The sequence below is a fragment of the Gopherus flavomarginatus genome, chromosome 2 (genome assembly GCF_025201925.1).
Source record: "Gopherus flavomarginatus isolate rGopFla2 chromosome 2, rGopFla2.mat.asm, whole genome shotgun sequence".
Classification (NCBI taxonomy): domain Eukaryota; kingdom Metazoa; phylum Chordata; order Testudines; family Testudinidae; genus Gopherus; species Gopherus flavomarginatus.
Window position 1 is genome coordinate 45912422 of NC_066618.1, and position 16931 is coordinate 45929352.

General features: G+C 41.3%; 2 protein-coding genes across 5 annotated transcripts in view; one reads left to right on the top strand and one right to left on the bottom strand.

Annotated features, from left to right (window-relative positions):
• The window catches only part of FAM237B (family with sequence similarity 237 member B), a 1214420-nt gene extending 1210801 nt beyond the window's left edge, over window positions 1–3619 (bottom strand). The window contains exon 1 of the mRNA XM_050939698.1: window positions 3555–3619. The gene's annotated coding sequence lies outside the window, so the exon portion shown is untranslated. The remainder of the gene's footprint in view (window positions 1–3554) is intronic.
• CLDN12 (claudin 12) lies at window positions 246–13571 on the top strand. Of its 4 annotated transcripts, none has more exons than XM_050939644.1 (3): window positions 246–1879; window positions 6380–6448; window positions 12580–13571. In XM_050939644.1, exons 1-3 carry the CDS (start codon window positions 1671–1673, stop codon window positions 13337–13339), a joined length of 1038 nt encoding a protein of 345 aa, XP_050795601.1. In that variant the 5' UTR covers window positions 246–1670; the 3' UTR covers window positions 13340–13571. The 4 variants fall into 4 exon arrangements, 3 of the variants coding, with proteins under 3 accessions (XP_050795601.1, XP_050795602.1, XP_050795600.1); XR_007772527.1 differs by lacking the exons at window positions 246–1879; window positions 12580–13571 and adding exons at window positions 3740–3868; window positions 12459–12573; XM_050939645.1 differs by lacking the exon at window positions 246–1879 and adding an exon at window positions 3747–3868.
• Window positions 13572–16931: the final 3360 nt, after the last annotated feature.

Consider the following 16931-nt stretch of genomic DNA (forward strand, 5'->3'; position numbering starts at 1 on the left):
CCTTTTAGTTTTAAAAGACAAGTGCTAGGATAATCACTACACTTATGTGGCCGTCAACAAACTGCCCAGTTTGTTTCCTATTTTTAGTCACTTTGACCATCTATTTTGGAAACAGAGATTGGCCAAATAAAAGTACTCACAGAACATCAAGTGCTAAATGGCTCGAATATCTTTTTTTAATGCTTCTCAACATATATGTTTGTTCTAAGCTTCCATTTCTCCCCCACTGCAAAAATTCTCTCTGGTTCCTTAGTGTAGGGGAGAGATGGAGCTTGTTATGCTTTTGATTCTGTACTAGCTACAGCCCTAGTAAAATGGAGAGAAACCTCGGTGTTGCTTTAAACTTTGCTAGCTGGTAAAAATCCCCCAGGGACTGCCTGTTGTGCTTCTGTAGGAGTTGGGTATGCTGGCTGTATTTCTGTTGGGCATTCTTTGCACCAGGGGAAACTTCCAACAGGGATGTGGGCATTCTCTAGTGTTAGGGGCTGCAGTTGAGTGTAGCAGAGAATCTGGCCTGCACTCAAACATCACTTTATTTAGTTATCTTATGAATAGTGCCCTACCAAATTCATGGTTCATTTTGATCAATTTTACAACTAGATGGTTTAAAAATTGGCCAGTTTCACATTTTCAGCTGTTTACGCCTAAAATTTCAAGGTGGTGTAACTGGGGGCTCCTAACCCAAAAGGTACCCAGAAGTGGGTTGACTTTCTCTCTCCCCGCCCCCTCCTTCCCCTTGAACTGCCATGCAAGGCAAGGAAAAATCCTGTCCCTCCCCAGTCCAGCAGGGACTCACAGCTAGGTGCCCCTGGCTGGGGTGCTCCCAGCAGCAAGGGGGAGATCAGACTTCATGGTCTGACATGTTTTCCATGGCCCTGAAATTGGTAGGGCCCCACTTATGAATTGGTGTAAATCTGAATTGAGGCATAGGAGCAAGGCTGATGTGGGGGCATGGAAGAGCATGGCATACAAGACTGTCATTCTTCATTTCTACTCTCACTTCCTGGGTTCTGCTGTCCTCTGCTCACCGAAGTAGAGGAAGGCATGGGGCTAGAACTACCTCCATATTACATAGGGGGAGAAGATTAAGTAAAAATGACAAGATCTCACAAGTCCCAATTCCACATCCCCTGTCTTAATTGTGATACACGCTTCTTCCTTTTACTTAAGTGGGTAGGTCATGTATATAAGCAACATGTGAGCATCCTATCTTGGGGAAAAAACTGCATGTCTGAGGGGAAGTTGATGTTCCAGGTTTTGTATAATGAACAAACATTAAATGTTACTAAAAAGCAGCTAGTACTCCTTCGTTGTACAATGTCATCCACTTCAAAGATCTACTATCATGTTTCCAAAGGCAAAATTAATACCGGATTCATCAGACTTAATATTTTTATATATTAGTAAAATCCTCTAGAAATTTAAAAGCAATTACGAGGAAGGAAGCCATAATTTGCTGATTGTTATGCAATTCTTTTATCGTTTATACTGATGAACTTTTAATACTTCACTAATTGCATTTCCTCATTATTAGGCTAAATCAGTGTTTTCAATGGGAGCTGAACACTGCAGCACAGACTCACTGTTGCATTTACTTCACTGCAGGGTGAAGAATATTGTTTTACAAACAGACCTTGTAGCTTGTTCAGGGGACCCACACAAGGGTGTGAATGATGACTGCTCAAAGCCATATTCTGGTGAACCATTTAGACCTTATTTGTGATGTACATTGGGATGTGACTGAGACCTTTAACACACACACAAATCCAACTGCTTTTTTAATCACTGCGGAAGGAGCTGCAAGAAGCATGACTAAAAATTGGACATTTGACGACCCATGTAATTCAACTAACAGCAGCATTTATGGGAATCTCTCATTGTAAGTGAAGGTTAACACCATAACATCCATTGTTTTATTGAACCCATTAAGGAAGGATAAAAGAATTTATCTTCTCTGGGTTTTAATTGACATTTTCAAATAAAGATCTCACGGGGGGGTTTGTATCTCTTGATTTTGATGCTAGTTTGGATGTTACTTTTACAGACAATTGGATTCATTTAAAGTTTTAAGTGCTACGTGCTATAAGAAGTTGAAGCAGAAGCTGTAAATCATTTCTCAGTTCAGGTGTCAAGACTTCAACCAGCCTCTCCAGCCAGAAACATGGGAAATGGTGGATTCCCCTGCAAGTGTGATCAGCCCATCATTTTTCCTTTCAGCATGAAGAAGGGGGAAACCAAAGAAGGGAAGAGACCTTGGGATAGCATGCTCAGGAGAAGGGATACTGAGGGTATGGCTACACTAGCAGGGCTACAGTGCTGTAGCTAGGCTGGCATAGCCCATGGTGTAGAGGCAGCCTATGGTGACTGAAGGGGTTTTCTGTCAGTGTAGGAATGCCATCTCTCCAAGCAATGGTAGCCAAGTTGATGGAAGCATTCTTCCCTTGATCTAGTTGCATCTACACTGGAAGTTAGTTTGGAATAGCTGCATTGCTCGATGTATTTTTCACACCCCTGAGCAACATAACTATGTTGACCTGAATTTTAAGTATAGACAGGCCTGAGATATAGCAGGCTAATGTAGTAGAGGATCAAAGCCTTCCTAATCCACCCCAATGCAATCCTTGTCTCGTGTCAGAGGAATTTGGAAACAGTCCAACAGCTTAACCTTCCCTTGGTTTTTCTTTTATTCCCTAATGTCAAATATCGATAGTCATGGTGTTTTTATTCACCTGAAAAAATAAACTACTCTCTGAAACAGGGAGGGGAAAGGAAATTTTCAGCCTACACAAGGCAAGCTAAATAAAACCAAGGCACCACCGTGCTCACTTCCTTCTGCATTTCTTCTCCCATCAGATCTCCAGCCTGTAGTGATCTTTTATACTTACTGGATCTGCCCCATGCAAACTTAGGTGGACTACAAATGACCCACAGAGCCCTTATTGGACCTATTCCACAAAAAGCCACTGGCCTGCTGGATGACATTGAGCATGTAACTTCAGCTTGCCTTGCCTTTGCTTCTCCATCTGTAAAATCAGGATAATGATACTTACTTTACTTTGTAAAATGCTTTGAAATCTAGTGATGAAAAGAGACAGGTATTATACAGTTCCTAGAAGACAAGCTACTGTAAACTTCTTGGGAAAAGCAGTGCTGAGAATTCCCATGATTTTACTATGAGTTTTGTGATATTTGTTGTGGATATGGTTGGTTGGTTGTTTAAGCAGCGGTTTCTGGGGTTATGGGATTATATGAGAATCTCAGGTTTTTCTTCTTATTGTAAATTTCTAGCCTCCTTGTGGTTGTGGTAGAATGCTTGAAAACTTGGCCTTTTGGACCTCAGGCACAAGCAAAATAAAAAAAACCCAAATTTATTATTTTTTACATTTAATGATTTTTAAGCCAATCACATAATTTTTGGAGACCTAACTCATGATTTTTTCTGTTGGGGGTTGGTGATGCTGAAAAAGACATATGAGAAGCATTTACAGTTATTTGTATAACTTTTGCTTACAAATGTCGTTCCATTTTTGTGTGTGTGTGTCCGTCCTCCTTACCTGTTAGCAAAAGATAGTGGTTGGCTGCAGGGCTTGATCACGTTACATCACAGTGGCATAGCTGGAATACGCTGCAGGAGCAGATTTTGAAGGATGTTGGACAGGAAATAGTTCCAAGAGGGAATCCTGGGAGTTGTAGTTTTGAAAACCGGGATAAATTATACATCAGGGGAGAAGCAGGACTACAATCCCAGAAGCCTTTGAGCATTTCTGGGAAAGGGGAGGACTTCTTGAAAGGCTGAGAAAAAGGAATAACAGCAACGCCAACCGCTCCTTAGTATTTGCAAATAACGAGTCGCGTGCGTAGGAAGGGGGTATGTATGATTAGTAATGTTCTTGCTTTACAGTCATTTACCCATAATAGGTTTTTTTGCCTTTTCTGTTCACAATCGGGTGGATTTCAGTGTTTACAGCTAAGGAGAAACCATGGCTGCATATCTGCAGGTGCTAGAGAAGCGGAATTGTAATGATCCATTTTTATTTATACTTTTATAGCATGAAATGAGAGCTTAGTTGCCTAGATTTCCTGTGAGAACTGGGCTCTTTCGTTATCACTGGGTGATCATATTCAAATATAATAAAAATGCGGTGTTGGGGGAGGGGTGAATCACCAGCCTGAAGTTGTTTTGATGATAATTATGTCCCTGATTCACATTCTAACCCACGCAGTGCTGCCATTCGTAGAGGTTGGTCGTAGGCTGTTTAACAACAGTTCCTTCATCTTTTCATTAGTCACAAGAGGCACTTGCTTTTGCTGTTTGTATACTCTGAAATATGCTCAGCTTTAGCCTGGGCTCTCCAGTATTGCTATAGTGCAAGATTCTAGGTTTCTTACTCTTGTTAACTTTCAGTTTGTAGAATCAATTGTTTTGGTAAATGAGATTGTATCTGTGATTGTTAACTATCCCCACTGTAATATATTCTAGCATTCACTGAAAGGTCTCTGGGTTAGTGAATTAGTGTGCTTGCTGTATTTTTAACCATAACTCAATGCACTTTTTGGTTCAATTACCATAATTACACTTGACACAATCTTTTGAAAATGTTGTTGTAGTGTAGAATATTCCTGAAACCCACTAATTTGAGGCCTCTATCTATAAATCTGTGATCTGTGTTATATTAGGCTTCTCTAGATGTGACTTGTTTATAGGCTTTTGCAAAGTTGGGGCTGTGTAGTTGTATCTTTTCCTCTTGTAGCAATTCTGTGGCTGCATAGGCATAATTTATTCTACCCTCTAAGAACATGCAGACTTCCTGCGTGAATGAATACTGACCTAGGACTTGGGAATAGAATGAGTTATATAGTCATTAAAAAATGCTAAAAATACATTACATTTTTTATTTTTATTTTAAACTTTCTCCCACCTTGAGAGCTTACCAAATAATGTACTGATTGATGCTTTCTTCACTAAATATAAGCACTGAATGAATAATTTTATCCATTGCTTAATCAGCTCTACTGAGGATGTTCTGTTCCAAAATCTCTTTAAAATATGAGCTAAGAGAGAATCTCTATTATATGTAGTGGTATTAAGGCTTATAGCTTCTGTGTGTCAGATATAAGGGATGCCTTTGATCCCACACTTAAGCAGATCTAACATTCCATCTACTAGGATGCAGTACTACACATACACTCTAGCTAATACATTTCACATTCCTCTTCCACACAATTTAAAACTAGTTCTTAAGCAGCTAGGGTGCATAGTTGTTCAGGTCCAACAATTGCGCCCCATTGTTGCACACAGGTGCTGCCTAGCCTGCATATTGACTAGTGAGGCTAGAACTCAAGATCTTCAACTCCAGGAAGAGAAGTCTCTACCATTTAGGGTAAAGCAGAATGTTCTGTAACTGTTAGTAGTATTGTACCCACTTGTGCCCACAGGCTAAGTCTATAATGAAGTAAGGGACTGTTGTGTGTTTGACATAGTTCATCCACTGACAAAGAGAATCATGTACACCTGGTCCGGCCCCCTACCCAGTGCCCCGGCCAGAGTGGGGCCGAGCCACTGGTGTGGCTCACAAGCCGTAGTTTGCCCACCTCTGTTCTAAGCACTGATCAGCAAAGCTCTTCTGAGAACCAAGAAATTGGGGGAGCAGGGCACTGAGGATGGGAGTGAGGAAAGTCCATGAGAGGATCTTCCTTTTCCATTGTGGTCTGTGGAATGAAAAAGTTGGAGAACCTCTAGAGTTGAAGACAGTAGTAGCATCTACACACTAGCCAATACATTCTACCTGCTCTCCTAAAAAATCAGTTCTTCCTCTTCACACCTAGTTTATGCCCTTTCACCCAGAGAAATTCCATGGTTTGGAGGAGGGAGAAATCCCCACAAGTATGACAAAGTTGTGTGTCTTTAAGATTTCTATTGTCCTCAGTGACTAAATTCAAAATTGGTAATCAAAAGCTGAAATAACAACTTGAAATGTATGTATCACTAGGAATGTAGATTCAGGGATCTGAATATCTCCATGACAGAGTCTGGAAACTTCCCCAGCAACACAAGTCTCTTCTGCTGAGGTACCCTGACGTCAGGAGGGGGATTAAATATCCTTGGCACACAGAAGGGGCAGAGGCATAGGTGGTCCTGTAGGGAAAAACTCTAGGACTGGGGAAAGCTTAGACTGAATGTAATGTTCCGTTGTTTTATTTAAGTTAACAATAAAGGCAACCCTCAGGAAGGTGGCTTGCATTCTAAGCCGTGTGTTGGGGAAGGGTTGGCTCTTCCCTGCTTGCAGCCATTTCAGAATTTCTGTTTTAATGCTGCAACTGGAATTACATAAAAGAAAACATGCAATTGACATTTTCCTCATAATGTTCTCTTTCCTAGATTCAAGAGCACATCTTTTCTGCTCCCAAGAGTTGCCGTGGTTTCTCCTTTATTTGAATATACCTTTTGGTGAGTGTGTATTGTCTGTCCTTATGCAAGTTCACCTCTGAGCAATATTAGCAATTGAAGCCACATCCTGCCTAACAATATTTGCTACATAGGGCAAATTGCCTCTGTCTGTGTGATTAGAGTTAACTGCCTGACTCCACAAAGTGGAGGAGAGAAGTAAAGCCTTTAATAACCAGAGAAACAAGAGTGCTATTTCCTTATCTCAGGCCTGGTCCACACTACAGCGTTAAATCGATTTAAACAGCGTTAAATCGATTTAACGCTGTACCCGTCCACACTACAAGGCACTTTAAATCGATTTTAAGGGCTCTTAAAATCGATTTCTGTACTCCTCCCCAACGAGAGGAGTAACCATAAAATCGATATTACTATATCGATTTAGGGTTAGTGTGGACGGAAATCGAAGTTATTTGTCTCATTCTTTTACTGAGCTACCCAGAGTGCACCGTTCTGGAAATCGATGGTAGCCTAGGACCATGGACGCACACCACCGAATTAATGTGCCCTAGTGTGGATGCGTAAAATCGATTTTATAAAACCAGTTTTATAAAACCGGTTTTAATAATTTTGATTTTATGCTGTAGTGTAGATGTGGCCTCAGAGTGGTTTGACCTTCCCTCCATGAAGAGGGAAAAGATTCAATGTCTACACAATATGTGCACTCCTTTCCCTGCTATTATTTGCATAATGAAGTGCATATATATGTGTGTGATTCATGGATTCATAGACTCTAGGACTGGAAGGGACCTCGAGAGGTCATCGAGTCCAGTCCCCTGCCCTCATGGCATGACCAAATACTGTCTAAACCATCCCTGATAGACATTTATCTAACCTACTCTTAAATATCTCCAGAGATGGAGATTCCACAACCTTCCCTAGGCAATTTATTCCAGTGTTTAACTACCCTGACAGTTAGGAACTTTTTTCCTAATGTCCAACCTAAATCTCCCTTGCTGCAGTTTAAGCCCATTGCTTCTTGTTCTATCATTAGAGGCAAAGGTGAACAAGTTTTCTCCCTCCTCCTGATGACACCCTTTTAGATACCTGAAAACTGCTATCATGTCCCCTCTGTCTTCTCTTTTCTCGATTTCTGTGCCTATTCTAAACACAAGACCATATTTCTTCCCATTTCACTTTCCTATTATTGGAAAGCAAGAACGGGCTACACACGAGTAATTCAGTTGAGGAAAACTTGGGTAGGTCACTCTGTGACAGTAAATTCTCTAAGAGTTGTCACTAGTATTTGTCCTGCCTGAATATTTGAACATGTGAAGAATAAAATCATTTTTATTCTAGATTTTTTTTTTTCCTGCGTTAAGGCTTTTGAATAAGTTGTGGAGCGTTCATGAGAAGTTGCAGATTGAGATTCCTGGAGACCTCTCCCTAACTGCAGAACTGAAGCATGTGACAGATGCTAGTCATGTTGCACATTGTATTGCTGATAGATGCTCAGATACTGTTGTGAGGAATGCAGAATAAGACTCTGAACAAGAGAATGGCAAGTTTCAGCTTCTGCACACAGTACAAGAGGAACCACTCATAGAGATGGAGAGGACGGTTGACACTCGGTGTCCATTCAGTAAAGAGAACTTGTATAGCTCCATGGAACCCAAAGCTCATGTTTAGCAGTGCACAGCAACACTAGAACTTAGAATAGGAAGGTGGGAGGGAAAGTACTTTATTCAGTTGAAATCACAAGAAGCTAAAGTGTAGTTACCTAAATTGAAAAATTGGTCAGCATATTTTAGCTAACAACCTTGCACATGTGGTGGGGAAGTCTAAATTACAACAAATGGTCAGGTCCTCAGTTTTAGTGAGTGAGTCAGTTTTACATCTCATCCAAAAGACTGGTCAGTCTTTGTCTTTTCTGCTGCGGTGGACAATGAGGATACTGCTCAGTGCTCTCTGTTCTCTGGGATTTGGAGAGCCTCAGACTCCACTATGTGTCAAACTAGGCAGTGCTAGGACCAGCCCAGGTGAAGCTGCTCCGTGTGTTAATCTCTAAGGGCCTGTCTCAGCTCCCACTGAAGTCAATCGAAGTTTTCCATTGATTTCAGTGGGAGCTGGATCAACTCCTATGTAGGGAAGGTTTTACAATGAGGATTAGGCAGGGAGGCCTGAAGGATATATCAGTGGATGGCCGTGGGGTAATTGGGAGAGAGTTTACAAGTACTTCTCTCCCTACACCACTCCCATGATGACATGGGCAGCCAGTTAGTCACTTATCTCTGATGCCATAATATCCCACGTTTCTGAACCTATTCCCTGTCTAGCCCCTCCTTCAGCTGCCAAACTCCCCTGTTCCCTTTTTCATCTATCTAGTCTAGCTGATGGCTTTTCCTAGAGTCCATCCCCATAGCATGTAGCATCCATCACCATAGTATCTGAATGCTGGTTTACAGGCAAAATAGGTCCTTATAGAACTTTTACTGTCTGTGTGTGGTGTCGTCATGGCCACAACAGATTTGGAAATAACTATTGTGCCGTTGTTTCCTTTAACGTTGTCATTAGCATATGAATAGAAACATGAATGTATAAGAGGTGGTTTACTACAGAAGGTGTATTCTCTGTAATGTCCACAAGTAGCTGCAATTTATGCTAAAGTAGCATATGAAGCACGTATCCTTCAAAGAGGTTGTTAGCTGTTTCTGAAAACATTTCTCAGGAATCTTGATACCATTTGTCTATTCCTAATTCTCGCACACCAGGAAGATAATTTTGAAATTATATTTTAACATCATCTGCTTCATCTTATAGCACTTGTATCCTGTTTACCATCTGCATTTCCACTAATCCCAAGCGCTGACAGCCTAGCAAATCCTCTCTCTTCATTTAAACATACTGGATTGGCTGAAGTGATGGTTTATGAATCTGGAGAGGAGAGAAGGAACACTGTACTGTGCTGGATTGTATGGCTATACCATTCCCTCACAATGTCAGCTCTTCTTTGCAATTAGAAAAATATAGAAAAATATACCCAGCTATCCAAATAAATCCTACAAAGTCTTTGTTTCTCCTTGGTGAGCTCACAGTAGGACCAGATATCCGCGCTCTCCCTTTGTTCCTTGTCTCTAACTTCCTTTGGATTTGGATATGCACTTATCAAATACAAATATTTAAAGTGCACACAGAAAGCATGTAATCACCATGTAAAACTATGATATAAAATGAGTCTAAAAGAAACCCAGCCCAAATATACAACCATACACTCGCATGATATTCTTATAGATAAACTAGGAAAGTACAATTTAGTTGGGGCTACTATAAGGTGGGTGCATAACTGGCTGGATAACCGTACTCAGAGAGTAGTTATTAATGGCTCCCAATCCTGCTGGAAAGGTATAACAAGTGGGGTTCCGCAGGGGTCTGTTTTGGGACCGGCTCTGTTCAATATCTTCATCAACAATTTAGATGTTGGCATAGAAAGTACGCTTATTAAGTTTGCGGACGATACCAAACTTGGAGGGATTGCAACTGCTTTGGAGGACAGGGTCAAAATTCAAAACGATCTGGACAAATTGGAGAAATGGTCTGAGGTAAACAGGATGAAATTCAATAAAGATAAATGCAAAGTGCTCCACTTAGGAAGGAACAATCAGTTTCACACATACAGAATGGGAAGAGACTGTCTAGGAAGGAGTATGGCAGAAAGAGATCTAGGGGTCATAGTGGACCACAAGCTTAATATGAGTCAACAGTGTGATACTGTTGCAAAAAAAGCAAATGTGATTCTGGGTTGCATTAACTGGTGTGTTGTAAACAAGACACGAGAAGTCATTCTTCCACTTTACTCTGCACTGGTTAGGCCTCAACTGGAGTATTGTGTCCAGTTCTGGGCACCGCATTTCAAGAAAGATGTGGAGAAACTGGAGAGGGTCCAGAGAAGAGCAACGAGAATGATTAAAGGTCTTGAGAACATGACCTATGAAGGAAGGCTGAAGGAATTGGGTTTGTTTAGTTTGGAAAAGAGAAGACTGAGAGGGGACTTGATAGCAGTTTTCAGGTATCTAAAAGGGTGTCATCAGGAGGAGGGAGAAAACTTGTTCACCTTAGCCTCCAATGATAGAGCAAGAAGCAATGGGCTTAAACTGCAGCAAGGGAGATTTAGGTTGGACATTAGGAAAAAGTTCCTAACTGTCAGGGTAGTTAAACACTGGAATAGATTGCCTAAGGAAGTTGTGGAATCTCCATCTCTGGAGATATTTAAGAGTAGGTTAGATAAATGTCTATTAGGGATGGTCTAGACAGTATTTGGTCCTGCCATGAGGGCAGGGGATTGGACTCGATGACCTCTCGAGGTCCCTTCCAGTCCTAGAGTCTATGAGTCTATGAGTAAAGCAAGTCTGGAGCAAGACAAATCCAATAACCACCAGGAAAACGGTACCACAAAATGTCAATTCTCTCTGAACTGAACTCCCACCTCACAGGGTCCTAGAGCCTTGGCACCAGACTGAGCCCAGAAGTCTACACGGCAGTGAAACGGCCCCATAGCCCACGCCTGAGTCAGCAGGCACAGGACAGCCACATGTGTCTAAGCTGCTCTAAGGTAGATACAGTTGGGTAGAAAGGGATAGCTGGTGTGCAAAAAAAAAAAAAAAAAAAAAAACCAGAGGAGGCACTCAAAAAACAGTAATAGGCCAGCCAATATAAATAGATCTTGTAGTATGGTCTAAAGGCAGCCAAAGACAGACTAGAGACTGATGTCCTCTGTCCATGTGTCCATGCTGGCCCAACCCTAACTGGAACTGGCCACAGAGTCACTGGCATAACTACATCTACCAGTATTCTATGGAAAAACTAGATACCTGTATGTTTCCCTTGGATCCTCAGGTATTTGAGGATGCTGAGAGGTGACCTGACCTCTCTGTCCTCATGTTTTCTTTCCCTGCTTCCCAAGGCCCTTAACTGCTTTTATAGTTTCTGTTATTGCAAAGAGATCTGTGAAAATAGTGGGTTAGCAGTTGACCTCTGAAAGTGATAAATCTTGAGTTTGTTCTCATCTCTTCTGGCAGGGAGTTCCATAGCCAGTGGCCCCACCGCTGAGAATGCCCTCCCACCAGGGGACTTGTCTTATCACAGCTGCCTGACAGATATGCCCTTCTCGAGCTTGTGTCTGTTTTTCCATTAGTGTCTAAGCCGCAAGACACAATTTTAGCTTTAATACGAGATCAAATATTACCTCCCAAATTTAGAAGCTTAAATTTATCTATTATTTCTTGGCCTTTCATATGTACTGATGTGGCTCGAAACATTTAGATTGAGACGTATGTTAAGTAAACTGTGGTACAGAGAAAGGGGCACCTTTGGGCTGTTTTACTCATGGGGTAGTCCCATTAACTCCCATCAGAGTGCTCCTCTGAGGAAGATGAGAAGGGTGTGGCCTACCCTCAGCTAGATGTGTAGTGTATAAATGGTGCCTTTGTGGTAAGTGAGGATATGTCTACACAACAACTAGACACCCGTGGCTGGCCTGTGCCAGCTGATTCAGGCGTGCGGGGCTCGTGCTGCGGGGCTGTTTCAGTGCTGTGTAGACTTCTGGGCTCAGTCTGGAGCCCAGGCTCTAGGCCCTTGTGTGCTTGGAGATCAGGGGTGGCCAACCTGTGGCTCCAGAGCCACATGTGGCTCTTCAGAAATTAATATGCGGCTCCTTGTATAGACGCCAACTTTCCAGTATGCTGGGGGGTGCTGACTGCTCAACCCCTGGCTCTGCCACAAGCTCTGTCCCCACTCCACCCCTTTCCACACCCTCCCCTGAGCCTGCTGTACCCTCGCTCCTCCCCCTCCTGCAGCCATGGAACAGCTGATTGGGAGGGAGGGGAGGCGCTGATAGGTGGGGCTGTTAATCGTTTGTTCTTGATGCTTGACAGTTACTGACAGTAATTTATCAAAGGCTGAATCTCTATTGCTTTGCACTTTGTGTCAATGCTTAAGCCTGTGCAAAGTGTGTATAAAAAGCTACTGAATCCAAATGGCAGTGTTTTACACTCACTTCGCACTCATTTTACACTAGTGTAAACGATTCCACATGGTGCATGGCTGTGGAGAAGAAGGTCCTGAGGTTTGCTCTTCTGCTATGTTAAAACGTTCCTTTTAAGACTCTTCTCTTCTGCACCGATCTCTTTTCATCACAGGGAGTGTTTTCTGTGGGCCAACATGGGCTGCCAGGATGTTCATGCAGCGACAGTACTGGCCTTCCTCAGTGGAACAGCCTCGGTAGCAGGACTTTTTGCTGCAGTTTTACTTCCGAACTGGAGACTGATGAGGCTGCACACATTCAACAAAAATGAAAAGAATTTGACAGTTTACACTGGACTCTGGATTAAGTGTGCACGCTTTGATGGAACCAGAGACTGTGTGATATATGACACAGAGTGGTACACGGCAGTCGATCAGCTGGATTTACGGGTTCTCCAATTTGCGCTCCCCTGTAGTATGCTAACTGCTGTCTCTGCTCTGCTGCTGTGTTTGATTGGCATGTGTAACACAGCCTTTGTGTCAAGTGTACCAAACATCAAACTTGCTAAATGTCTTGTAAATAGTCCAGGCTGCCACCTTGTGGCTGGTCTGTTGTTTCTACTTGCATGTGCCATTTGTCTCACACCATCAATCTGGGTAATTTTTTATAACAACTACCTGAACAAAAAATATGAGCCAGTTTTTACCTTTGATATTTCAGTGTATATTACCATTGCCAGTGCAGGAGGCCTGTTTTTCACTTCAGTTCTGTTATTTCTGTGGTATTGTGCATGCAAAACCTTACCATCCCCATTCTGGCAACCTCTCTATTCCCATGCCTCGAGCATGCACAGCTATGCCTCCCAGCCCTATTCTGCACGATCTCGTCTCTCTGCCATTGAAATTGACATTCCTGTTGTAACACACACGTCTTAAAGAAAACAAAATGTTTCAAAAGCCAAATGTTTATCCTGGCTCAAACCCTGGAAATTGAAGGCCTGATTCTCTGCTGCTTTGCCCCATGTTTAATCATTTACACCTGTGCAAAGTGGATGTAATATATTCCCAAATCAGACTGTACAAGGTTGAAGACCATAGAGAATTGGGTCCATAATATTTTTAAGTCTGTTACTTTTTAATGTATTTCTGACCAATCTCTTCTTTGAATTAAGTCTTGTTACAATGTTCTTTGTTTTCCACTGGGCATAAACAAAACCCTTCTGCTTGTGAACTTCAAATGCAGCATTAGTGTCAAATTACCCTTTAATCTCAAAGTAAAAATCAGAGATTAAAAAAAACCAGTCCAACTAATAGTTCTCAGTCCTATTGCAATTTCCCCTAGCCTAAATCTCAGAGGTTGGGATTTTCCCCCTGCTCTTCTTCAGTGCATTTTCATTCCATTCAAAGGATTTTGATAAATTATGAATCTCATCAGATTTTTCCATTTTATGATTTATTTAAAAATACCACTTATAATTCAAACATTTTGGTTTAAAACTTGAATATTGTATTTTAAGGGGCGTCGTCATCAAGTAGTACAAGCCTAAACTGAAAACTGCTGTAGCATTATTCTGTTCTGGAGCAGAATGTCCTCCAGATTTCAAATGTATTGCATAAACCTTGAACAGTTTTACAGACTATTGAACACTATTTGCTGTATTATAAACAGGCTATCAACATGCCTCTCTGGGAAGCAGATTGTAACCACATGGGGAAAGATTCATCATTCTGGATGTCTTATGTATATATTAATGAAAACAAGCTTATATATTTTCAAAGGTGATATTAATGGGAAGTTGTTGGATTTTTTTTAAGCGGTGGTTGTCAGGCTTTTCAGGCTATATCTTATTTATTTACAGATAAAGATTTCACCTTTCCAACCCTTGGCTTCAATATCTCTCCCTATTCAATTGTTTTTTAGACCCAAGTTGCTTTCTAGGCTCCCTTTGAAGAGAAGTTTCCATCCCTCTAAAATGAGGTCCCTGGTAATCTGCAAGCTTCAAAAGTAGACACATAAGCTAAGATTTTTCAAAGTTTAAGTAATTATAAACCCCTAATTTGAGACACATTAAAGGACTCTGATTTTTCATAAAGTGCTAGTGCACACCCTCTGAAAAATCAAGGTTTCTTAGGTTGGGCATTGAAAATTACTGGTCACATCTGAAAATGCTGGCCTTACGCTGAAGTGTAATATTCTCAGTACAGACATTTGACTCACTATGTTTCTGATATGTTCAAATCTTTTTGTGTTTGAAATGTGGTTCCAGTCTGAAAAGTGACTTTGTGTTAGTGGTACTGTGGAGTTTGTGTATTTGTGTCTCGTTAACTCTATAGTAAATTTGCTCCGTTTGCAATTTAAAAATGGAAGAAAAATTGTTTCTAATTCCTTGCCTTGTAAACATAACCTGGGATCTAAGAGTCAAGCTGGGATCTTTCCTTCTCAATGTATTAGCACTAGTAATAAAAATTCCACAGGGCAACTGATGCCCTCCCAGGATCTTTTTTTCTGTTGTTAGTGTGTTGAGAAGGAATGCCCCAACCTTGTTTAGACCCCAGACTAAGTTTGAAGAGCAGGGAGTTAGAAAAGATATGGTTTTACTTTCAACCAGAGCACATTCTATATGCCCTCATAATACACATGAACTCTGTGGGGCCATTTCTATACAGTTATTTTTCAGAATGGAGTATGCTTTATGGTCATTTTCATTGTCCTGCTACAGATAATTGTAGTATTTGTTTCTGCTGTGCATGTTGCTGCCTGCTTAGTCTGGGTCACTAAAGCAAAGGAAAGACTGGCTGGAGGCTCACCCCCAGGCCTTATTCTGAATGATTTGAGTTTGCCATTAAACATTCCTGAGCCATGACCAGTGTCTCTTCTGCCTCTAGAGCCTGAACCTGCAAGGTACCGAGCGCTCTGGAGCGATGCTCAGTGCCTGCAACTCCCATTGACTTGACAAGGAGTTGAAGGTGCCCAGCTTCTCTACATGCTCAGCACCTTATAAGACTCTGGGCTCTTATCCTGTAAAGAGGATTTTCAATTGAAAGCAAATGCATCTGGTGTTGTGTTCCATATAGTTATCTTTTTAAATTGGTGGAGTTTGTTTTTTTGGCAGCTGTTTTGCATTTTGATTTTGATTTTCTGCACTAAAGGCCTTATTAGCATAAATTGCTGTTAAGCTGATAAAACCTTGCTCTGAAAATTGTACCTTTCTAAAACTCTGAGATGGGCCTGAGCTGTGATGCTTGTGGATCCCAAAGTTTCTGGGTTTCAATTCAGGCTATCTCTGTTGAAGATATTATGTTGCATTGTATATAGTTCATAAATGCACTGCTCGGTTATCTACTAAGGAGTGTTAATATGAGTTGCAAAATATGTCCCAGGTGAAAATGATTTTGAGTGCTGTGCTGTATCTCTCTTTTGTTTATGAAAATCTTGTATTTTTCCAAGTAGAATTCCAGTCTGACTTTCAGTAATGTTTAATTATGGTAGAGGTTCTTTTTATGTAAAACATAAAATATGTATTTTTAATAAAATGTGTTTATATACAGATGTGGTTTATTTTTAGATTTTTTTATATAGAAAAAAATTAAAATTGCACCATACACGTTAAAATACAAAACCTATTTACATGAACTTCCATTGGTCATTGACTTTGTCAGAAAATCTTTGAACTTCTTTAATTGATTTCAATGTATTACATCTAAATGCATTCTCAGAGCCACTCATTTTGTAATTCTCTCCAAAAAAAATTCTGCCAGTTTTAATCTTTTATAAATTCCTTCTGCCTATTGTTGGCTCTGTCACCATCCAAAAGTTTGATATTTATTAATATTTCCCCATGATTTTAAACAGAAAATTAGACTAAAAGAAATAATAGGCAGGAGACAACTGACTTGGGATACCAGGAACATTTCCTCATTGGAATGGTCTCAGTAGCACAGGGGTTCTCAAATGGGTTGGGACCCCTCAGGGGGTCGTGAGGTTATTACCTGGGGGGGGGGTCGCAAGCTGTCAACCTCCACCCCAAACCCCGCTTTGCCTCCAGCATTTATAATGGTGTTAAATACATCACAAAGTATTTTTAATTTAGAAAGTGGGCTCGCACTCAGAGGCTTGCTATGTGAAAGGGGTCACCAGTAAAAAAGGTTTGAGAGTCTCTCTGCAGTAGCAGGACTTTTTGCCACGGCTTTACTTGAGATAAATGTGACTGTACACAATCATGATGCTTTCTGGAGTTGCTTGTTCTAATTGATTCACAGGGATCAGTTTAAGAAAAAAGATTATCAGTCATCAGATTAATTCCTCACCTTTCCGTCCTGCCTGGAGGTTGTGGGGGGATGTCACCAGCTCTACCTGACCTTTTCTTTCTGGCGGTAGCTCCCCATCTTCTAGCAGCTACCTCTGATTTTTCACAGCTTCCAGTGTGAGCAGGGCCAATTGTTGAGCCTGTGGCATCTCGCTTGTGGCCCAGGACCCATCGTGGTGCCTGGAAACTGGAATTAATGGCTGGTGCTGCAAATTGAGCAG